This window comes from Acomys russatus, chromosome 10 (genome assembly GCF_903995435.1).
Source record: "Acomys russatus chromosome 10, mAcoRus1.1, whole genome shotgun sequence".
Taxonomy (NCBI): domain Eukaryota; kingdom Metazoa; phylum Chordata; class Mammalia; order Rodentia; family Muridae; genus Acomys; species Acomys russatus.
In genome coordinates, this window is record NC_067146.1 from 14,124,992 (window position 1) to 14,150,190 (window position 25,199).

The 25,199-nt window shown below is 44.6% G+C and overlaps 1 protein-coding gene across 1 annotated transcript in view; it reads right to left on the reverse strand.

Annotated features, from left to right (window-relative positions):
• Positions 1–13,157, reverse strand: part of Snd1 (staphylococcal nuclease and tudor domain containing 1) — a 413,057-nt gene extending 399,900 nt beyond the window's left edge. The window contains exon 1 of the mRNA XM_051151835.1: positions 12,859–13,157. Within this exon, the coding sequence (XP_051007792.1) occupies positions 12,859–12,936 (78 nt within the window). The 5' untranslated portion in view covers positions 12,937–13,157. The remainder of the gene's footprint in view (positions 1–12,858) is intronic.
• Positions 13,158–25,199: the final 12,042 nt, after the last annotated feature.

Here is a 25,199-nt window from a genome sequence, read left to right on the forward strand (position 1 = left end):
AAACCCAATCCTGGAAGTGCCACCATAATACCTGATCTCCATCATACTATGGAATGGTGGTAAAGCACAATGGCATTGGTACAAAGACAGTAGGCCAGTGGAAGAGTGCAGGGCACAAAAATAAGCCCACAGTGACAGTCACCTAAGTTTCTACAACAGTGTCAGTGCCTTACTTGGAAGAAGAGCCTCCTCAACTAATGCTGCTGGGGAAACTGGACGCCCACATGCAGAATGATACTAGATCCAAAGCTGCCATGCTGCACAGAAGAGTTTGGTCTAAGAGCTGAAAACTCTGAAATGACCAGATAACTCTTATACTATAACCTGTCAAGTTCTTTCTGAAAAGACTCCAACTGCACAGGAAATAATCCCCAAAACTGGTAAGTAAGATTATATGAAATCAAACAAACAAACAAACAAACAAAAAACATAAAAAGAACAAAAAAAACTTCTCTACCACAAAAGAGTAAAAAGATAGCCAACAAAATGAGGGGAGGAAAAAAATTCATTGCCAACTATGCATGACTGGAGATTGTTTGGGATGCATACAACCACAAAAGTAAACACCAAACCAGACATAGAAGCCACAAAGTGAGTTCAAAGTCAACCTGCCTCCAGTAGGCCCTGTCTCCAAAACAAAAGGTACACACACAAATCAAGCAATCAATGAATAAGCTTATAAAGAGACCGTTTTCAAAGAAATACAAATGGTCAGTAATGATTGGAAAGTCTTCAATTCTTCATCAGGGAAACCACTTTGAGATTCCATCTCACTGACAACCATATTTGGAGGTAGCAGCCAGTAATCCTAGCGTTTGGATAGTGGAAAAGGACAGATCCTGAGCTCAAGGTCAACTTAGCTAGTTCAAGACCAGCCTGGGCTACATGAGACCCTTGCTCAAAAAGATTCTGTAGAGATGGCTCGGTAGTTAAGAGTGCTTCTCCAGCACCCACAGCAGAGGGCCTGTAACTCCAGTTTCAGGGATATCTTAAACCATCTTTTGGCCTCTGGGGCACCAGCACGCACACATCACATAAATAAAGATAAAATAAATCCTTGGGACACACAAACAAACTAGAAATGATAAAGATATGGGGAAAGAAGAGCCCTTATCCATGCCTTGTGGGACACTTGTACAGCCATGATGGAAATGGGTCTACAGGTTCCTCAGAGCACCATGTGACCCAGATACACCACTCTTAATTACATGCCCAAACAACTCTAAGTCAACACACCACACAAATATTTGCACATTCACATTTATTAGTGCACTATTCTGAGAGTGGAACCAGTTTACCTATACATCCACAGATGAGTGGCTAAGGAAAATGTGGATTATATACACAGTGAAATTTAATTCAGCCATAAAAAAATAAAATAAAATCATGACATCTGGAGGTCAGTGGATGGAACTAGAAATTATGTTAAGCAAAACAAGCCAGATTCAGAAAGACAAATACCAAATGTTTTCTCTCACATTACAAATGTGTTTACGTGTGTGTGTGTGTGTGTGTGTGTGTGCGTGTGTGTGTGTGGGGGGGGGGGGGGAGAGAGAAGGGAAGGAGGGAAGGAGAAATGAACCTAAGGAGAGGACGTGAGATAGGAGAGCTCTTAGGGAAGGCAGGTGTGGGGAAGGCAGCTCGTGGAGGCCCTGTGATGAACATAGAAATGGAGACTGCCTGGGAGAAGAAAAGAGAACCAGCAAGAGAGGGAAGAGCGGCCAGGAGAGCAGTGGGGAGGACGACGAGTACAACACAGTGGGACAATGTGCACTGCCATATCCATGGCAAATGCCACAATGAAACATTACTTTGCATGTTAAATTTATGAATTAATTTTACGGGGTGCTGGAGAGATGGCTCAGAGGTTAAGAGCACTGACTGCTCTTCCTGAGTTCAATCCCAGGTCCTCACATGGCGGAAGGAGAAGCTGCACAGCCGAAAGCTGTCCTCTGACATCTCACCTCCACACTGCTCCATAGTGCCCTCCCCGATTCCTACATGTACAAACAAATAAATGTTCTTTCAAAAAAAGAAGAGCACTGGCTACTCTTCCAAAGGACCCGGGTTCAATTCCTAGCACTCACACAGCTGCTCATAATCATCTGTAATTCCATGTCCAGGAAATCCATCGCCCTCTTCTGGACACAGTTTGTATGTGGTGACAGGCATACATGTAGTTAACACATTCACACACATAAAATAATGAAACAAAATAAAAATTTTAAGTGCTTCCTGCTCCTCCAGGGGACCCAAGTTTGGTTCCCAGCACCCACAGCAGGAGGCTGTAGCTCAAGGAGACCTGACACACTCTTGTATATTCCACAGGCACTTGCTGGGGCCGATGTTTGCCACGCCTACGACCACACACTAGGATATGCTGATGTGGGCCTAGTATCAGATCCCAAAAGTTAAGAGAGCAGTGCTGCAAGTCTACTTGACTCTAGGCGTCGTCTTCTACCTTGCTTTCTCTTCTAACTGACCTGTTAGACACTGGGGTTCTCACAACCATCTTCCTAGGGTTTATTAACCTCTAGGAAAGCTTGAAAATCTCTTCTGCATTCTGGAATGAACTCGGGACAGCCAGAGCAGAGCTGCATAGAGTATGGGGTAAGGGTGTGGCTTCCATGCCACCCAACCAGAACCTCCACATAGTCACCAACCCTGAAGCTCACCAAGCCCTCCCAATGTCACTTAAGGGAGGAAAGCGGGTTGCATTATGAAGCCATAGCTGACTCATGCACTGGCCACAGGTAAGCTCTAGGCTCTCACTTTTCCCTTCCCCCTCCAGCTGGATTAAAATTTCCTCCCTCTGGCAACCACACCCTAATTTAAGCATTTTCCTAAGTCACTTATGAACTCTATTTTAAAGGCTCTTATGACAAGAGATACTCCCTTTACCTTTGTGCATACTGTGTTGGTGTATGTGTGTGAGAGAGAGAGAAGGAGGGGAGGGAGGGAAGGAGGGAGGAAGGGGGAGGGGACAGAGGGAGGGGGAGGGGAGGGGAGGGGAGGGGAGGGAGACAGGGAACGGAGGGACAGAGGGAGAGGGAGCGAGAGCGAGCTAAAGTTAAAGTGTGGAGGTCATAGGACACGCAGCAGATGTCAGTTATTTCTTCCACCACGTGGGACTTGGGAGTCAAAGTCATGTCCTCAGGCAACAAGTGCTGAGCCATCCCATAGGTCCCAAATCACAAGGGTTTTAAGAGGACCTTTTTCCAAGATTTAATTCATATTGTTGGGTTTGGTTTTTCTTTGCTCAGATTATACTGTATGCTGGTACTTCCCTCTTCCAGTAAGAATTTTGTAACTTATCTTTTATTTTACAGAAGCCCAAAGTTAAGAGACTTTGATTTTTACAGAGACTTGGGAAGTTAACAGCAACTTTGGGTATTTTAAAGAAATGTAACAGTTAAGGTGTTTGAATTTTTGAAGTCTGGAAATTCTAATAGTTGGAAGGTATTTCTGTATTGCTATGATAATATTAATATGAGATCTTGGGGATAAACAAAAAATACAATAAATAAAAATAAATTTAAAATAAAAAATGAAACAAAGAAACAAAAGGAATTGGGAAAGTTCTGTGGATCTTAAAATAAATGAGAGTTACAACTGTAAAAGAAAAAAAAAAAAAAAAAAAAAAAAAGAGGACCATGTCAAGGAATACAGCTATCTAACATCAGGTAACCACAGATCTCCACCTTCTTAGCCAAGAAAAAGGAAACGCCACCAACTAAGAGCCTACAGTAAGAACGAGATAGCGCTCTCTGCCTGTCAGCACAATTAGAAAGTCACACATTTTCTCTGTCACAAAGCTCTCTACAGATAAAGCAGATAAAGGCAAAAACCCAAAAGGTCCACTTCATCTATGGGTACTGAAACACTAAAGTATCTTAAGATCACTGAGCAGCTAGCTGACACAGTAGTTACTAAATCTCTCTGTAGTTAAGGTAAAAAGGCTTTCAAGCAATAAAGGCAGGGCCGGGTGTGGTGATGCACGCCTTTATTTTTTTTTATTAATTTATTCTTGTTACATCTCAATGATTATCCCATCCCTTGTATCCTCCCATTCTTCCCTCCCTCCCATTTTCCCATTATTCCCCTCCCCTATGACTGTTCCTGAGGGGGATTTCCTCCCCCTGTATATGCTCATAGGGTATCAAGTCTCTTCTTGGTAACCTGCTGTCCTTCCTTCCTCTGAGTGCCACCAGGTCTCCCCTCCAGGGGATATGGTCAAATGTGAGGCACCAGAGTATATGAGAAAGTCATATCCCACGCTCCACTCAACTGTGGAGAATGTTCTGACCATTGGCTAGATCTGGGTAGAGGTTTAAAGTTTACCGCCTGTATTGTCCTTGGCTGGTGCCTTAGTTTGAGCGGGACCCTTGGGCCCAAATCTGCCTATCATAATGTTCTATTTGTAGGTTTCTACGACCCTCTGGATCCTTCTACTTTGCTATTCTCCCATGCTTCTCTCATTTAGAGTCCCAATAGGATGTCCTCCCCTCTGTCCCAGTTTCCTGGTAAGTGAAGGCTTTCGTGGGACATGCCCCTTGGGCTAGTATTCAGATATAAGTGAGTATATACCATTTGAGTCTTTCTGCTTCTGGGTTAACTCACTCATTATGATCATTTCTAGCTCAATCCATTTATCCACAAATTTCGGGAATTCCTTGTTTTTAATAGCTGAGTAGTATTCCATAGTGTATATGTACCACAGTTTCTTTATCCATTCTTCTACTGAGGGACACTTAGGCTGTTTCCATGTTCTGGCTATTATGAATAAGGCTGCTATGAACATGGTTGAGCAAATTTTCTTGTTGTATGCTGGAGCATCTTCCACACATATATGGTCACTTGATTTTTGACAAAGAAGTCAAATCCATTCAATGGAAAAAGGATAGCATCTTCAACAAATGGTGCTGGTCTAACTGGAGGTCTATGTGTAAAAAAATGCAACTGGACCCATATTTGTCACCTTGCACAAAATTCAAATTCAAGTGGATTAAAGACCTCAACATAAAACCAGACACACTAAGTCACTTAGAAGAAAAAGTAGGGAAGAGCCTGGAACATATTGGCACAGGAGACAACTTCCTGAACAGAACACCAACGGTGCATGCCTTTAATCCCAGCCTCAGGGAAGACAGAAGCCAGCCTGGTCTACAGAGCGAGTTCCTGGTCAGCCAAGGCTACACAGAGAAACCCTGTCTTGAAAAACAAACAAAAAAGAGAATTGGAGGGAGATGGATCTCTTGAGCTCAAGGCTAGCCTGGTCTACAGAGCAAGTTCTAAAACAGGCAAGGACTACACAGTATGCCAAAAAACAAACAAAAGAGGAGTGCTGATCCAGCACGCATGAAGCCCAAGGCCTGATCCCCACCACTACATACCCAGGAGGGGTGAGGCACGAAGACCCAAAGTTAAAGGTGCCCTCAGTACAACTCAGGAGAAAAGACGTCCTCTGAAAAGGAGTGGGGAAGGAAAAATGGGGGGTGGGGTGGGGGAGACTTCCAGGTTCCAAGAACAGAGTGAGAAACTCAAAGTTGTCGTATTTGTAACTGACATTAAAGACTTCCACGCAGCCAGTGCCAGGGTGCTGGTGCCAAGTGACAGGAACATCTCAGGAGTCTATGCAAATACAAGCGAAAGTGGCAGATGAGTGTTAAAAGGAGCATATGGACTAAGTCAGGCATCTAAAACAACTCCTCAGCTGTCAGGGACGACCCAGCAATAGTTTCTGACAGTCACTGGAAACGGACTCTAATGGCAGCCCAATACTGAACTGATGAAAAGCAATGCAGTGTCCTGGGAGCCATCAAAACAAACGCCAAAGGAGAACTCGCTATCTTCCCTCATGGAAGTGTGGCACTCGACCCCACAGGCGTACGTCAGCTACCAAGTGCCCTGCCCTCACCACATGACACAGTTTGGGAGTTCAGCAGTCAGTGAGTCCTCACTCTGCCCAGTCTCCAGCCACACTGCCTTCTAACCACATCGTCTAGGCCACTTCATATGTTTACTCTTCCACACTAAAAAACTGTATCTTAATAATCCACCTTCTCTAAAGGAGTTGGACTTTCTTGTTGTTTAAATTAAAAAGCAGCGGGAACAGAAAGCATGTTTCCTGTGTATAAGCACCAGTTCAGAGTCGAGCCTGCCATAAGGTATTCGATTTCTCAGCTTTGTCTCAGTGTGCCTAAGAGAAATGTAATGGCTTCCGGTATAAGCAGCTTTATGTAACTAGAAGATACAGCCACTATACAGAAGAGTTTAAAGTAGAATACCTCACCCAGCACAGCACTCAGATGAAAACCAAAACAGATGTATGCAGGCCAGAACGCCAGCCTCCTGACTCCTAGGTCAGGGAGCTCTGCCACGCTGCTTCCCAGGGACAATATTAATAAGCTGGGCTTTACTAACTCTAGGAAGATTCTCCAAATATCTTTCCTTACCTCCATTATTGGAGGCTGACACTGCATGACCATCCAAAGCAGAGCACTTCCTACACTACCAGAACTTAAAAGAAAGAGGAAATGTTGCTCTACATCACTCGTCACATTGACATTTATATCACAAATCTCAGACAATCTCTAAAATAGCATCTGAGGGCTGGTGAGACGGTACCTGCCACCAAATCTAAGGACCTGAATCCAATCTCTGAGACACACATGGCAGGAGAGAACTGACACCCCAAGTTGTTCAGTCCCTCTGCCTCCCCACAACACGCATGCACGCACGCGCGTGCACACACCACAGACACACAATTTTCTTTGTTTTTGTTTTTTGTTTTGTTTTTAATATATTTTATTAATTTATTCATATCATATCTCAATTGCTATCACATATACAATTTTTAAAATGGCACCTCAAAAAAAAAAATCAAAATTTTCATTAAGTTTCCTATAGCCGGGCGTGGTGGCGCACACCTATAATCCCAGCACTCGAGAGGCAGAGGCAGGCGGATCTCTGTGAGTTCGAGGCCACCCTGGTCTACAAAGCAAGTCTAGGACAGCCAAGGCTACACAGAGAAACCCTGTCTCAAAAAAACAAAAACAAAAAAAAGAAAGGGTTCCTACAAGTTGTTTGACTTCCAATTTAAAAAAAGTAAAAACCAGCTGAAACTGTTCATTTTTGAATCATTTAAAGTTAAGTGAGAAAAACAGAACATTAACTTATCATATTAAGTCTCACTGAAAGTGAGTGAAATCCCACAGCACTCCGTCTGCATCAAATGCTCACAACCTGTGAGTCAGCATCAGTTTCTGCTGCAAAAAACAAAAAGCATATGTCAATCTCCCAAAAGAGGAAGTAGCAACAGACAGTAGGCATGCCCCATCCCAGCCATGCCTAAAAGCCTGCGCCCGCCCAGCACAACGTGAGTGGGCTACTGCGGCCGGCGACACCAGCACTCAGCTGAGGAAGGATCACAAGGTTTGAGGTCAACCTGGGTCAACCATCACATGACTTGTTTAAAAAAGCAAGAAGCAGCTGGCTAACTAGCCTGTGCTAACCAGTGTACACCAGAACACAGAACCCTCCCGTGTAATTATTAAAAGGTAAGACAATTTTCTCTTCTGAATATACAAGTGGAAACTAAAAAAAAGCCTCATTCCCCACACACCACATAAGCAAGCATACCAACTTCACTGTCCATCTGTTCAACTACACGCGCTGGCCTCGGGCCTACAAACAAAGTCCCAACCCAGCCAGCCTCAGAAGGCCCGCTGTGCTCCAGCCACTGCCCTCACCACCACTCACCAGGCCAGTAGTCTGAACCGTCCTCCTCATGGACACTAACCGCTGAGGCTTACTAGGCTAACGAGTGCTGAGAGGAACTCTGAAGCAGCCCTCAATTCCCATGAAAACCCAACACTAACAAAAGCATGCCCACAACTGTGACACACACTACTTAACTCTCACTGAACCTGCTTAGAACATGAGCACTGCCGGTTACAGGCACTGTTTAACTCGAGTCTGCTCTGGCTCTTAATAGCACCCATATACCCACCACAGGAAGACGTGAAAATACAGGCCTAACTCACAGGATGCCAGAAAAGTATGACTCTTGGTCCTATAGGAAACAAACACGTAACTAAGACAAAGACAGTTCCCTCAGTCTCTCATTCATTTATTCAGAGTTATTGATCTCTCCAGGATACCAGAGCAATGGACACCCCTACCGCCTGTTCCTTTTATCATCCTTAAACACAGGTTATGCAGTAACTCATGTTAAATCGCACAGTTCGTGTGCGATACTGAACTTAAGGACACTGAAGAACCACTACAAATCCCTGGAGAACAATCACCAGTGGAAACCCCACAGGCCTGGTGCTCGCCGTTCCTTCTGCTGGAAACACTTCCCTTGTGGTTGCCTCTTTGATGTCCACCGATCTCAGTGCAAATGCCAACTGAGCGATTCTTTCCTAAACACACTATTTAATGGAAGCAGTCCTCTCTCGCTCAAATGCCCTGTTCCAATCCACATGTGAACTCGCTTTCCCTACTGCCCTGCTTACTTAGTCTCTTCCTCACTGTCTGACTCCTCCGTGAGCCACGGGACAGGAACCCAATGCCCAGACAGAGCTTGATGGGCGAGCTGCACAGTAAAATAGCTGTTGAACAGAAAATGTCCCACAAAGCTGGGCACAGAGGCACGCGCCCACATTCCCACCTCTCAGGAGGTTAAAGGCAGGACTGCCACAAGTGTGAGGCCAACCTGGTCACCACAGTGCTTCACAGTGAGACTTGTCTCATAAATAAATAAATAAATAAATAAATAAATAAATAAATAAATAAATAGTTGGTTTAGTCCTTACTCTATTTAGTTAATGGCAGCACTACTGGCAGCATAGCCAGATGGAGGCTTCGTTTTCACTGAAAACTTTCAGAAAGCATTCAAGATGCAAGAATAACTTCGTGTTCCTTTACTAATCTTGATGGAAAGCTACCATGCGTAACTGCTGGGAAATGGGTGCTGGTAAACCTACAGCGAAGTCTTCATCTAATTCTACTTCTGTTCTTCAGCTGCCTTATGCTGTTGAATGGTAAACAAGGGTTTGGTTTGGTTTGGTTTGGTTTGGTTTTGAGACAGGGTTTCTGTGTAGTCCAGGCTGGCCTTAAACTCAAGAGATCTGCTTGCCTCTGCCTCTCAAGTGCTGCGATTAAAGGCGTGTGCCACCACACCCAGCTAAACACAGGTATTTTAATTACTTAGGCAAAGGATAGTTAGTCCCTACATAAAATAAGCACAGAAAGCTAACTATGCAGTACATGACCGTAATCCCAGCAGAGGCAGAAGGGCTGAGAGTCTGAAGTCTCTTGAGTTTGAAGACAGCCTGGGTCATATGACACTCTGTCTTAAAAAAGAAGAAAAATCAAGCAAGCCAACAACATCAAGCCAGGTGTGCTGGTGGACGTCTTTAATCCCAGCACTCAGGAGGTAGAGGCAGGTGTATCACTGTGAGTTCAAAGCCAGCCTGGTCTACAAAGTGAGTCTAAGACAGCCAAGGCTACACAGAGAAACTCTGTCACGACGGGGGAAAAAAAAAAAAAAGCCAACATCAACAGGCTACTCTATCCCCACCCAAATCTCAAAAGAAACATGTTTCTTAGCTCAGAAGGCTAAAATATACCCAAGTATAATAAACATAATTATAGGAAGAATCTCCTACAGGTTACATCCCAAAGAAATTTCCACAAAGCTACATGGGAGGAAATTCACAATTTACAACAAGTGGCAGCATGAATCCTGTGGAAATAATAAACTATGGTTACTCTGCCTTTTATGCATCCAGAGCGATGAAGACTGACAAAGGGTCCTCTCCTCCTATGAGGGAGGGACTGTGGGACAATTCAACCCTTAGGCCTTCCACACGAAAAGCACAGTAAAGTAAAAGATTGAGGAATGTGCTCCGTCCACAGCTGTGAAAGTCAAGCTGCCATCCATATACACCTGTAGAAAGCCATAGAGCACCACAGTCAGCACTAGACAGTCTTTTAAATTTGGTTCTCAGAGACCAAAAGAAACAGACTGTCAATGGCCCCCACAACACTTTCTTTTACTAGAGAGAAAAAAAGAAGTGTGTGTGTGTGTGTGTGTGAGAGAGAGAGAGAGAGAGAGAGAGAGAGAGAGAGAGAGAGAGAGAGAATGAGAACTATTCCTTCCCAATGCAGAAAAACCTCCACCGTCAATCATTTTTGACCCTCAGACCAGCCTAGTCCACAGGAATCCAAATGCTCCCACTAAAAAGCACAGCTTTGCTTACTCAGTGTTCCAATTCTGCACCCTTCCAGAAGGCAGAAGAAAGCAGCACCTCTGTGTTCTAACCTATCAACCTGCTTCTTTCTCTCCTTCCTGAAAAAAAAAAAAAACTCACCCAGACTTCTTACAGAGCACTTCCTAGTACCACTGGAAGCGATTACTCTCCAGGAAAATACAACTTTGCTTAGCAGAAGAGCTTCAGAGAGCAATTTGTCTTTGGTCGATTTTTCATTCCAGATAACGCTTCTAAAGCTGGCAGAAATCTGCTGCTACTTACCCACCCTGCTGTAGTGTGGTCAGGGCCTGCGGCGGCCAATGCCCAATACAAACTGTTCAAATGACTGAATCTCAAACTCCACACAGCAACCATAAGAACCAAATGCAGTCACACAGCCTCAGCAACAGCAACCAGCAAGTCCTGGAACAGCATCTAAGCTTTTCTCAGCTTAATTACGGTCAGCTTCACTTGCCTACAATTTGTGGCCATGCATCACTGGCCCCACCCTTTACGTCAGAAAGTAATACCCCCGAGTCCTGAGTCCTCAGCAGCGTGGTTTACACTAGCTTGTGTAGTGGCAAGCAGACCTGGGTTCCAGTTTCAGCTCTGCCTCTTATTACTAATAAAAGGTACCTACCTGTCTGGGTCAGTTAGCCTATCTGAGCCTCACTGACATCTGCTTGCTAGATGACAGAAACGAGATAGTGTGGAGACCAGCTGCGGATGTGACGGTGACTGTTGGTAACACAGGAAGGAATCTGTAGGAAGGCACAATCACTTCTGAGAGCGCAAATACCCTGGACGCTTCCAACATTGTTAGAAGCGAAAACCACTTCAGCTTCTTACAACCTCCCTTCTAAGAAGGGAGGCCTTTAAGAAAAAGTCAAACCTTAGCAGGAAAACGTAAAAAAAAAAAAACTACTGCAGGACACCAAAACCACAGCAGACAGCTAGCTAAGTGTACGCTCTGTGTTCCTACAAGGAGAACCAGTACAATGAAAATGGCGATGAAAGAGGAAGCACTTCAGGACCATCCTTTCAAGAGTCGAGGTTTCAAAGGGAGAAAACGTGGAGCTCGGAAATCCCCTACTCACTGGACCTGATGAGTTCTGACCATCTATACATAAATAGAAAAGGCAACAGAGGCGATACTGCACACCCCAAGAACATCCAGCTGCTAGCTGGTTACTATCTAAGAAATGGATATATTAAAATTAGAGGACACTGGAGGTTGAATTCACACTCACTCACTCACACACACACACACACACACACAGAGCTGCAGAATATTCATGTTGGAGAGTTGCCTAAGTGTGTGCACATATGTGGGCGCATGTTAAGGAACATGTGCCTGAGCACCCATGCAGAGGCCAAAAAAAGATATTGGGAGCACAGAGGAGACTGTCAGTGTGTCCCTCTATTGCTCTCCTTATTCCCTGGAGAAAGGGTCTCTCGATGCACCTAAAGCTTCATTGTTAGTGGGCTGGCCGGCCAGTGAAATCCCGGGGTCGGACGTCTGTGCCACACACAAAACTGAGGCAATGGAACGAACACACACACACACACACACACACACACACAGTATATTAATTCTTTGAAAGACGATGGGACAGCAAAATAGAATGTTTTTAAAACTGGCTCTTTGACGGGGAAAAAAATCTTCCAGTCTGGAGGGAAACATCAGAGTTAAGATATGAAAGGCAATCCAAAAAGATTACAGCCACCTCAACCAGAAAAATCGGTTAACAAACAAGAAATGTCAGATCTGAAGATGTGGGAAGATAAAAAGAGACGATATAAGAAAAACAAATGTGTTAGGGTGGAAGTGAGGGTGATCGAACTCTAAATTCAGAATGAAGCAAGTGGGCCGGATCTATAGTGTTTAGAGCGCTACACAGGGAATTCAAACACCTGGGCTCTCCTTAGTGGCTCCAATCCAAACCGCCATGTGCCCTTAAGGCAAGTTAACTTGCCCTCTTTAAAACAGTCCCCTTATCCTTAGGAAGTGAGAAAAATGCGACTCAGTACAAAAGCCCTGCCAGCCTAAATTTTTAAGTCAAAAGTACCCAAAGATCAGGAGCTTTCGGGCCTACAAACAAGGCACAGAGCTAATGGTGGGAAAGAGAGTTGAGAAAACTTTGAGTAAGTAACTGAGAGTCAGTAGAAAGAGAAAAGCTTCATGACAGCCAAGCACTCCCGGAGTTCCAGGAAAAGATGTCAGGGTCTCGAAGAACTGCGAACTGATCGGTGTATGTCAAAATAGGCAGAAAGGGGAGGGGGGCAGATTGGGAGGAACTATTCATGAACTATCTCCGTTAATGAACCCGTAATAGATCTGCTTCTGCTAACAGCCAGGGGCTCCGAAAGCCACGACCACGAAAATTCCTGCGACCGAACCATGACAGGGAGGCAAAAGTCAAGGGGGGTTCGCGTCGGGTTCTGTCTGGTGAAGATTCGGAGGGCAGGCGAGAGAGTGAGGAAGGGGCAGAGGAAGGGCGAGCTGAGACCATGCAAGCTGTCGGGAGGGCAAGGAGTCGATGCCTGACTCCCGCTCCAAAGCGGCAGAGGGGTCCGGGTCCGAGGGCCCTGCTCTCACCATCTTGACGATGCCCCGCTGCACGGTGGGGACCGCGGGTCCCCCGGAGGAGCTGCCGCTCTGCGCGGAGGAGGCCATGTGTGGAGCTGGAAAGGCAGCGAGAGGGGCGGCCGGACGGGCTGGAGGTGTCAACGTGGGTGTCGGCGCTGGTGAGAAGCTGCCGCGGCGAGGGGCAGGCGGGCGACCGGCTACCGTCGGCGGGCTGGATGGACGGCGGCACCAGGCGCACACTGGAGCAGCAGCGGGACTGGGAGCAAAAGAGGAGACGCGATCTCCGCCGCCGCCACACGTTCTACTCGCCGCGCAAGCGTGCCAGAGCGCCACCGCCCTCCGGCCAATTAGCGTCCAGAACCCGCCGGACCTCGAGCCAATAGGCGCTCTGTCTGCGAAGCCCCGCCCTTCGGTCCCCAACCGGGTGGGGAGCTCCGGGAAGCGCTGAAAGAGCTGATTTGCGGTGACGGGCAAACCAAGGGGCGGAACTTCCGGGGAAGTCTGAGACGGTGCTGTCGGGAGGTGTAGTGGGAAAGAAAGGACACGTCAGCATCTGGCGGTGGGGCGCGGGGAGCCATGGGAACCCCGAGGGCGGGGCCGGCCTCGCCCCTCCCGCCTGGCCCCGCCCCTCCCCGCCCCTCAGGCAGCCGAGCGCCCACGTGTACCCCAAGGTTCCGGAGCTGTACGCCGGAACTGGAGAACTTGGGACCTGAAGCCATGGAGGCCGTCCAGACGGAGTCTGGCTGCTCTCGGAGTTCCGAGGCTTCGCTTCAGCAGAGTAGAGGGAACTTTGGAAAGTCGCAGCCGTTGGGCAACCTGCCCATGTTTAGTCTTGACCCGGAATGTGCCCGCAGCTCTCCCTTGCTGACTGTCATCAGGGTATCACTGCTCATGAGTTCCACTAACGCTGATGGAAGTAAATAGCAGTTTTTAGAAGGACGATGCCTTCCTGTTCACCAGGGAGAATGGCCTCGTGAAACCTGGCCCTACGCAGAAGACACTACTTCCACGATAGATTTTTTTTTTTAATTGTAATTCCAAACATCTCATTCTCTGATTACAATTACTGTCCTTTTCCCGTACTCAGCCAGTTAATTCTCTTTTGCCTTGTATTAATTTTCTATTTCTACACAACCATTGATCCTACTAGGCATTACTAACAGCCAAATTATATGGAGCCTGCTAAGTACTTTTCTCCTACAGTATACAATGTAGTCCTTAAGAAAAGCCTGCAAAGCACAAACAATCTTTCTTCAAGGGAGGACATTTGATGTTTTGTTTTTATCTCTTTTAAAGTGAACAAGAATCTCGACAGTTGAGCAGGTAAAGGTGCTTGCATGCAAGCCTGGTAACCGGAGTTCAATCCCTGCAACCCACGTGGTGGAATGAGAAAGCCAACTGTGACATGTTTATGTGCACAGATACATAACTAAATGCAGTTTGTAGTTTTAGTATATATTTATTTACAGGGACAAGTCTAGATCAGTATTCTCTAAAACTTTCTGCAGTGATGAAATGTTCTCTCTGTGCTCTATCTGACAAGGTGTGGCAAGTGAAACTGAGTGAGTGAATTCTTTTTCTTTTTTTCTTTTTTTTCTTTTTTGGTTTTGTTTTGTTTTTTTGTTTGTTTGTTTGTTTGTTTTTTGGACTCTCTTTGTAGACCAGGCTGGCCTCAAACTCAGCGATCCACCTGCCTCTGCCTCCAAGTGTTGGAATTAAAGGTGTGCGCCACCACACCCGGCTTCTGAGTGAGTGAATTCTTAATGTCATTTAAGTTTAATTAATTTAGCACACATGGCTGGTAACAATTGTATCACACACCAACAGACTAGGTGATTAAATTTTAATCTTGCTGTCATGCCTGTTAGCAGAACCTTTTATGTAAGTTTTTAAAGTGTTTGTATATGCCTCATGTAGCCCAAATTTGATTAAAGTGCATAATGGCATAATACTATTATGCCATTGGTTTTTTTTCTTAAATTATTTTGTGTGATAGGGTCTCCCCAAGTATCCTAAGGCAGCCTCAAACTCTCAACTTTCCTGCCTCAGCTTCCCGAGTCCTGGGATTACAGGCGTGTAGCAGCTCTCACAGCTTTATATAATCTTTCTTTTTTAAGGAACCATTCCAATTATTTTTTACTTTGTAACGTTAGGTTTGGAGCCAGGTGTGGTGGCGCAGGCCTTTAGTCCCAGCACTCGGGAGGCAGAGACAGGTGGATCGCTGTGAGTTTGAGGCCAGCCTGGTCTACAGGCATGAGGTGTTGTGTGGCTCTATTCCCCACATTTACAGGCTAAAGCACTAGGGCTGCATGAGAAGACAGCCTGGGTTTCAGAGTGAGTTTCCAGGCTGTCAGGGCTACAGAGTGAGATCTTGCCTCAAAGAAACTAAAGCGGAAATTGTTTTTAATAATAGTGAATAAAAATTATTGGGCTGGAGAGATGGCTCAGGGGTTAAGAGCATGACTGCTCTTCCAAAGGTCCTGAGTTAAAGTCCCAGCAACCACATGGTGGCTCACAACCGTCTATAATGTAATCTAATGCCCTCTTCTGACCTGCAGGTGTACATGCAGACAGAACACTATATACATAATAATGAATAAATCTTTTAAAAAATTTATCAAGAAGAAGAAAGAAACTGGGTGCTACACACCTTTAATACTAGCATATCCCTGTGAGTTCGAGGCCAGCCTGGGACTATGAACTGAGTCCAGGATGGCCAAGGCTACACAGAGAAACACTGTCTCAGAAAAGAAGAATAAGAAGAAGAAAGGAAGGAAGGAAGGAAAAGGGAGAAGACTTTAGGAGCACACACCTCCCAACACCTGGAAGACAGAAACAGGAGGACTTATACAAGTTTGAGGCCAGCCGGGGCTATATGGTAAATGGTAGGTCAGCCAGGGATACATAGCAAGACCCTGTCATCAAAATGCCAAACAAACAAAAAAGACCATTTGTCCTAAGCTTTGAAGTATAAATATTTTGTAAACCCTAAGTGCAAAGTTTAGATCGACCCAAAGAAGATAAGCTGCCTTATCATGTAACGGATGCGTGGAGTATAATACTCATCTGTACAGCTAGCTGAGTGATGGTTACAAAATGTCAAGTTTGAACTTGGTCTTACTGCTATGTAGTGGCGAAGTCAACCTTCCTTTCCTTTCCCTGAATGCCATCCAGTCGCTTTAGGTGTCAGTAGCCTTGTACAGTTACATACGTCTTACTTCTGCTGTAGCTTGCCTTTGAACACTGTTGGGTTTTGTCATGGCAGATTGCCTGCCACACAGATTCCTTTTTTCTTTTTTGGCATACAGATTTCTAAAGACCAAAACATAAGTAAATCTTCAGACAGTGATATCACCTTTGTTATATGGGAGCGTATTGCTCTGGGTCTCTAACTGTAGGTGGTCAAGCAAGGATGGAACCAACTGGCGCATTTTTTTTCTATCCCTAGAACCCTTAAGTCAATGAATAGTGAACTCAGTTACAAGGGTTTCGCCAAATAACAGCAAGCTGTATTAACTTCAAGACAAGCATACCCTTTTCTCTTGTAGATCAAGGAGTTAGGAAAACGTGTTTAGAAGCTCAGGTGTGTCAGCAGTGTTAAGAAGCTCCTGTGTGTCGCAGAGCACTTGCAGTTCTCTTGGTTTGTCTTCTACAATTGCAGAACAGCTGCTTCACCTGGAAGCACTGGAAGAAAAAGAGGAGGTAAGAAAAAGGAAAGATCGGTTCCAGAAATAGCTGCCCTTAAAACAACAACAACAACAGGGGAAGCACATGGAAGTACCTGTTGCAAGGCCTCTCCTCACTGCAAGGGAGAAGAAATCAAGAATGGGTACTAAGGTGGCCTCAACACTGGATCTCTTCTTTGCTTCCGGCTCTATTCTGCCCTCTTAGAGCTCTGGCTTGTGCCCTGTCTCATACCTTCTTCAAGGTAGAATCCTGGTCCCTTGTGCTCTCCAGACTTAAGATGCTGAAAGTAGTAAGCTTGTGTTTTAACCTTGCTGTCTGTGGACCAAGACTCACGTCTAAGGCAAACTCCCTCAGCCTCCAAGGGAGACACAGAGCTGGGAATGGTTGGCTCGGGTTGCTCACCATAACTCCAGCAGTCCTAGCTACAGCGTATAACTCACTCCAAACACACACTCTCTTGGAACAATGTATCAATCAGTTCAAGCCCAGCTTTCACTCCAACCGGAAATGAATTCTCCCTCTTCTGTATCCCCAGACCCTTTGAATGAGACTTTTCCCAAGTGAGGTGCTTCCTACCCTGCTGGTACTGTAGTCAGTTGTGCCGTGGCTGGACTGACCTATACACTTTATTTTAAGAAGCTCCTATTAGTAATGTGTTCCCTGTTGGCCCAGCATTGCTTTCTTTGATGATGATGATGATGATGATGATGATGATGATGATGATGATGAAGAAGAACCAGAACAAGGAATGGCGACTCATTCCTGTAATCTCAACACTGAGCTAAGGCAAGAGGGTAACTGTGAATTTGAGGACAGCCTGAGCTACATAGTGAGTTCCAGGCTAGTATAGGCAATAGAGACTTTCTTTGTCCAGAGAAAACAACCAAAAAGGAGTCTGGGAATATAGCTCAGTTGGTATATTGCCTACTTAATGTGTACAAAGCCCTGAGTTTGATCCCTAGCCCTTCGTAAAGTTGGGTGTGGTCACATACATCTGTAATCCTAGCACTCAGGACACAGAGGCAGGATATTAAGTATCGATATCGGAGTTCAAGTATGTGGAGTGTGGGGCCAGCCTGCCTGGGCTGCGGTGAGGAATGCGTTTTCAGGCGGGTCAGTTGGCACAGCAGTTGGAGGCAGTCTCTCTCTCCTTTCTCTTCCTCAGTGCTGGGGATATCTAGAGGGGAAACTAAGATTACAGTAAGAGCTGTTATCATTGAACAGCTTGTAATTTCTTTGTGTTCTATGTGTATGAGTGTCTTGTCAGCATGCATGTGGGTGTCCTACATGTGTTTCAGCATGCATGTGGGTGTACTACATGTGTGTCAGCATGCATGTGGGTGTACTACATGTGTTTCAGCATGCATGTGGGTGTCCTACATGTGTTTCAGCATGCGTGTGGGTGTCCTACATGTGTGTCAGCATGCATGTGGGTGTCCTACATGTGTTTCAGCATGCGTGTGGGTGTACTACATGTGTTTCAGCATGCATGTGGGTGTCCTACATGTGTGTCAGCATGCATGTGGGTGTCCTACATGTGTTTCAGCATGCGTGTGGGTGTACTACATGTGTTTCAGCATGCATGTGGGTGTACTACATGTGTTTCAGCATGCATGTGGGTGTCCTACATGTGTTTCAGCATGCATGTGGGTGTACTACATGTGTTTCAGCATGCATGTGGGTGTACTACATGTGTGTCAGCATGCATGTGGGTGTCCTACATGTGTTTCAGCATGCGTGTGGGTGTACTACATGTGTTTCAGCATGCATGTGGGTGTCCTACATGTGTGTCAGCATGCATGTGGGTGTCCTACATGTGTTTCAGCATGCGTGTGGGTGTACTACATGTGTTTCAGCATGCATGTGGGTGTACTACATGTGTTTCAGCATGCATGTGGGTGTCCTACATGTGTTTCAGCATGCATGTGGGTGTACTACATGTGTTTCAGCATGCATGTGGGTGTCCTACATGTGTTTCAGCATGCATGTGGGTGTACTACATGTGTTTCAGCATGCATGTGGGTGTCCTACATGTGTTTCAGCATGCATGTGGGTGTCCTACATGTGTTTCAGCATGCGTGTGGGTGTCCTACATGTGTTTCAGCATGCATGTGGGTGTACTACATGTGTTTCAGCATGCGTGTGGGTGTACTACATGTGTGCCCGTAGAGGCCAGAGGAGGCTGCTGAATCCTCTGGGACTGGAGTTGTGGATGGATGTAAGCTTCCCTGTGGGTGCTGGGGACTAAGCCCAGGTTTGTTTGTTTATTTGTTTGTTTGTTTTTCTGCAAGAGCAACACCTCTCCAAACCCTCACTAAGTAAATTCTGACATAGAACAATTCATGGAGACATGGATCTGTTCACTCCTGCTTACAGAGTCTTGTGTTTCCATTTCATCCTAAACCCAAGAAAAACCATGTGTATCTTAATTTTACATAAGGCAGGCTAGCCACTACCATTCTAATCCTGGCTTCAGAATATAAATGGTTGAGTATCTGGTCACGTCTCCTTCCATGCAAAATAATCAACTAGGCACTGATTCAGAGCTGACCCAAGCTCTGAAAACTGAGTGGATAGATTTATGTCCATCACTGTCTTACAAGAATTCCCAGAAAAGGGAGTGGGCAGCTGCAGCCATCAACTTCTGAATTCTTTCATATGGAACATATTATGTTCCTTCCCATACCATATTATTATGACCCAACTGTGTGTGTGTGTGTGTGTGTGTGTGTGTGTGTGTGTGTGTGTGTACTTTGATTTGATGAAACAATGCCACTATAGATACTAACTTTATGGCCTGGTTGGTCAAATATTTCCCAAGAACATGATGGGCTTCTCAGACTGACCACATGATTAAGCATGTGGTCCAAGGTTAAGCATTTAGTTCATATTAATGGCCAGTTACAGGCTTTATTGATATAATAACGACAGCTTATTATTCTCAGAGGCTTTGTGCAGTACTATAATGATCTGGTCTATGATTCATCTATATGACCCTGTAAGATTCACTTGACAGCATTATTATCTGCCACTTATAAGTCAAGCTCTAGTGGGTCTAATGAATTATATAGCCAAGGGCAGAAAAGTTCACAGGGCAGATTGGACCAATTGCACAGCCTTCTCTTCTTCTAGGTTCCAAGTGAAACAAGTCACTTTTCAGGACACATATATGGCACATGGTTTGGAAGTTTGAATCCTGGCCCTAAATGTTTCCTTTTTCTACTTAATGAAATTCAGAGCAATCATCTACGTCATACTTGCTGATATATATATATATGTATATCTGTGTCATATATATCACACACACATATATATCACATGTGTGTGTGTGTGTGTGTGTGTGTGTGTGTGTGTGTGTGTGAACTGAGACTCTTTAGAACTATCTGGAATATTCAGTGCTCACACTGTACTTATCTGTATTGTCACATCACAACATAGACTATCCATATAATATTTTTTTATTAATGGACATGATTGCTAGTAGGTTTATAGTTAATTAGATTAACGATCCAATTTTGGAACCCATAGAACTATTTTTTAAAAATTCTTCTTGGCAGCTGGGCATGGTGGCACACTCCTTTAATCCCAGCAGAGGCAGGTGGATGCTGTGAGTTTGAGGCCAACCTGTCTACAAAGTGAGTGCAGGACAGCCAAGGCTACACAGAGAAATCCTGTCTTGAAAAAGCAGAGATAGAAACAAAAATTGTTCGTGGCAGGTGATGTTAACACACACATTTAATCCCAGCACTTAGAGGCAAAAGCAGGCAGATCCATCTGAATTCAAGGCCAGCCTGGTCTACAAAGTGAGTTCCAGAACTTCCAGTGCTACACACAGACAAACACACACGCACACGCACGCACAAAACAACCCTGTCTCAGTCTCCACTCCCCGAAATTGTTCATACAATTATTTCTTCCTGGGTGGGGGGAATGACTCAGTTGGCAATCCACTTGCCATGCAACCTGCTCAGATCCCCACAGCACACACAAAAAGCCAGGCACAGTGTCGTACACCTGTAATCCCAGCTGTGATGAGATGGGGGTGGAGCTTGGTGGCCATCTAGCCAAGCACACTTGGTAAAGTTTCCAGGCCTGTCTCAAACAAAAGGTAATAGGCCCCTGAGGAACAACACCCTAGGTTGTTCCCTGACCTCCACACCCACATGCACACTTGCATGCAAATATCCACGCATACACATGAATGCATACATGTACACATGCACAATACAAGGTAAAAAGAAATGGTTTATCCCTCTAAAAACTTTCTTGTACCACCAGGTGTGGTGGTGTACATCTTTAATCCCAGAACTTGGGAGACAGAGGCAGATGGATCGCGGTGAGTTCGAGGCCAGCCTAGTCTACAAAGTGAGTCCACAACAGCCAAGGCTACATAGAGAAACCTTGTCTCTGAAAAAAACAAAACAAGACAAAAAACAAACAAACAAAAAAATCTTCTGTTAGGTTTATCCAAAGAAACAAAGGGTTTATCTCTAAATCTGTTTCTGTTTATTTAAGAACTAACTTTAAATAATTTTTAAAAGTAATTTTTTTATTTTTATTTTTTGTGTATTGGTATTTGCCTGCATGTATGTCTGTGTGAGAGTGTCAGATAATGGAGTTACAGACAGTTGTAAACTGCCATGTGGGTTCTGGGGATTAAAGCCAGGTCCTTTGGAAGAACAGTCAGTACTCTTAATCACTGACCCATCTCTCCAGCTCCCAAATTTTTTTATTTTATCTTTGTGTGTGTGTGTGTGTGTGTGTGTGTGTGTGTGTGTGTGTGTGTGTGTGTGTGAGATGTATGTGAGTGCCTGCCAACGCCAGAAGAGGGCATCAGACCTCTGGAGCTGAAGCTACAGTTCGTTGGTGATGGGAACCAAATTGAAGTCCTATGGAAGGGCAGGAAGTGCTCTTAACCACTGAGTCATTGCTCCAGCCCCAGGAATAACTCTTCTAATTAAAAGGTTGGCAAACCCAAAAGCCACAGAACAGGCTGGAGAGCCAGAGATGACACTGCTGAGCATAGATCAGTGAGCGTACATGCTAGGAAAATGCTTTATAATTTAGATACATCCCCAGCCTGAGTATTGAAATATTCACGTAGTTTAACCTAGTAAGGCTTATTTTATTGCATACGAAGAAAAATGATAACAAAGGAAAAGAGACCATATGAAACATTTTGAGGACATTGATATGGTCACTTTGTATGCTCTCAATCTGCTCTATAAAGCAGAACATAGAACCAGAAGACAGCAGGCGTCCATGCAAGAGTGACCCTGGGGCCCCTCCCAGGGAGGCAGTCACCTGAAACCAGCAGAGGCCGAGCCTCTGTGGTGCCGTGGTCCCTGCTGGGAAAGCAGTGTGGGCTCTCTGAACAAAGGGACTAGAGCGTGGAAGAGTAACCAAACCTTGCAGAGGTCTGGACTGCAAAGCTAAGAAGCAGCAAAATGACCGTTAGGCTTTGAAGAGCAAAGTAGCTAGAATGTCAGGGTGGGACAGCCAAAGACCAGAGTCCAGAAAGAAAGACGTGTGGTTGCTCCAGGCAAAGGGCAAGGGCAGAGCCGAGACAGAGCCAGGGTTCAGAGGGCAGCTTAAGAGGTGCGAGGTCCGTTCATGGCAGATGTCAGGTGCTCCTTGCTAGATCTTCTCCAGATTAATTCCGCCAGAAGGTAAATATTTAAAACCACATTCCATCCTCCCCCCTCCTCCCGCATTCCATCCTAATACCAAAGAGACACCAAAGCCCAGAAAACCATCCCTAAGACTGTTCTTTGTGCTTCAGAGTGGCATAACTTCCAATAAGAAATGCTTTTGTGGAACGGAAGGCAATTCTTAATTACAGGACACCCCGTTGCTCAGCGGGGCGTGGTTGCCAGAGTTTGCTCTCTGGAGAGTGCTTAGAATGTGTAAAATGTTGCTTCACACTGAAATTGAAACAAGCTTAACAACCTGAGAGTTAGGTGACGTTGATACATTTTGAGACACCCACCCTTGGGCCTTTGACCTCTTTCTCTGCCTAGACCTTTGCCACCAGAAAACAAAGACAGGCAAAATCTCTACCTTCTGAAAAATCAGCATTCTATAGCAAAAACCCAGGGTAACGCCATTGTCCCCATGGTTCTTGACCTTTGGGTTGCGACCCCCCAGGAATCACCAATCATATATTTTATACCCTAGATGTTTACATTATGACTCCTAACAGTAGCAAACTTACAGCTGTGACGTGGCAACAAAATAATCTTATGTTGGGGGTCACTACAACACGAGGAACTGTATTAAACGGTCACAGTATTAGGAAAGTTGAGAACCGCTGTCCTAGGTAGTACTCCCAACCAAGACGAAATTAAAAATGATAATGTAAGGTTATATAAATTTCATTGATCAAAACAAACACTTTAGTTGTGGGAAGATCCAGCCATTTCCCTTGATACTGAATTTTAAAGGCATTTATTATACAGTTATATAAAAACCAATATACAAAGGCAGCAATTTAAAGTTTTTTAAGAGATGGAGAAATATGCCTTTTCTTGTAAAAAGTCCATACAAAAACCTAAAGAAGTATTTTTTATTGTAAGTTTGTGAAAATTGGTAGAAAAAGAGCAATAGTTATAAAAGAAAAATTTTGCTTTCAAAAATAGGACCAGGGTTAAGGAAATAGTACAGTGCTCACTATGCAAGTGGAAGACCCGAGCTGGACTCCCCAAGAACCCACATAAAAAGCCAGGCATAGGTGTGCATACCTGTAATCTGAGCACTCAGGAGGAAGAGGCAGGCAGAGCACTGTGAGTTCGAGGCCAGCCTGGTCTACAAAGCGAGTCCAGGACAGCCAAGGCTACACAGAGAAACCTTGTCTCAAAATAAAATAAAATCCTCTATTAAGTTTATTCAGAGAAACAACTAAAGGGTTTGTCTCTAAATCTGTTTCTGTTCTTTTAAGAACTAACTTAAAAGTTTGTCTTTGTGTGAGTGTGTGTGTCTGTGTGTGTGTGTGTGTGTGTGTGTGTGTGTGTGTGTGTGTGTGTGTGATGTATGTAAGTGCCTGCCAAGGAAAAAAGCTTTCTGGTTAGCCAGCCTAGCCAAATATCAGTGGGTGAGTTTCTGGTTCAATAAGAAACCCTCTCTTACACACCTTAAATCCCAGAAGGCAGAGGCAGGTAGATCACTGTAAGTTCCAGGCCAGCCTGTTCTACAAAGAGAGTCCAGGACAGGCAGGACTACAAGAGAAACCCTGTCTCAAAAAACAAAAAGGAAAAAGAAAAGAAAAGAAACCCTGTCTGTAAAGAATTAAGAGCAATTAAAGGAAAACTACAGACATCTTCCTCTGGGCTTTGGATGGCCTGCACACCCATGTGCACACAACACACACACACACACACACACACACACACACACATACACAAGCAGTACAAAAATACCAAAATACTGGCAACCAAAACACATCAAAATGGGAAAACAAGACTTTCTAAAATCCTGTAAGTGGACCCAGAAGAAAGGATACTGTGTAGCCTTTCGTCAACACCGTCCTTACGAATGAGTTGTACAGAGAAACCCTAAAATCGGGTTCCCCAAACATGGCAGGATTCTGTCCCTCTACTTAGTGGGCAGAATGGAAAGAGTCCAAAACAAATGTGGTGGGGGCTGAAAATGCTGGAGCGTGGCTGTGAGCATGTGACTGTGAAACCTCGTCCGCGTGAAACGTGCAAGGTGCTTAGCTTCTCCAAATTTTGGTTTCCTCGTCTGTAAAATGGGCTGCTGCGGACCTGGATGAGACAATGAATGGACAGTGACCAGATAGTGAATTTAGGTACCTAGGGTCTAGCTCAGCAACATGGAGAATTAAAACCACTGAAAGCTGCAAGGACAAGAAAAGACAAAGAGCATGCTATTTATTTAAATACAATGAAATACTAAGTAGCCATTGAAGTTTCACATATACAAGCTATATAAAATGCTATGTTAAGCATCCATAATTCATATAGGCCAATATGCAATGTGACTTTTTACATTTATGCACCTTTTGCACATTGAGTACAAAGATTTAGTAAGAGCTGTAGGAATCAAAAGTAACTCAACAAAAAAATATAACCCAACACACCTTTTAGAGATGGAAATGGAATTTAACATTCTGTTTTCTTGTTGAGTAATGTTTCTTGTGTTCATAATGATTTTTTTCTCCTAATAAACCTAGTATCTAGGCCTGGTCACCTAGTTCTATAAGCCCTAGCTACTCAGGAGGCTGAGAAAGGAGGAAGGAACATCCTGCACAGCTTAGTTAGACCCTGTCTCCACAGTAAAAGTAAAAAGAGGTGAGGATGCAGTTCAGTGATAGAGATCCTGGGCTCAGTCCCCAGTGCAGCAAGCAAAACAAACAAGCAAGACAAACAAACAAATTGGTTCTCTTTACTAGATGAATTTCGTAACCTTTTTATTATGAAATATAAGACAGACAAGTATCCAGAGCAAAAATGTGCCACTCAATGATAGAACAGAAAAAAAGGCTACAATTCACCACCCAAGTTCAGGAGTGAAGTGTTCATTGTTATCCTTTCTAAATGTGAAGATTTATAAAAAAGAAATCTACCTGAGTTGAACAGTATATATTCCTTGGTTTGTTTAGCACATGAGTAGACTCAGCCAACCATACCACCATACATTTACCTATT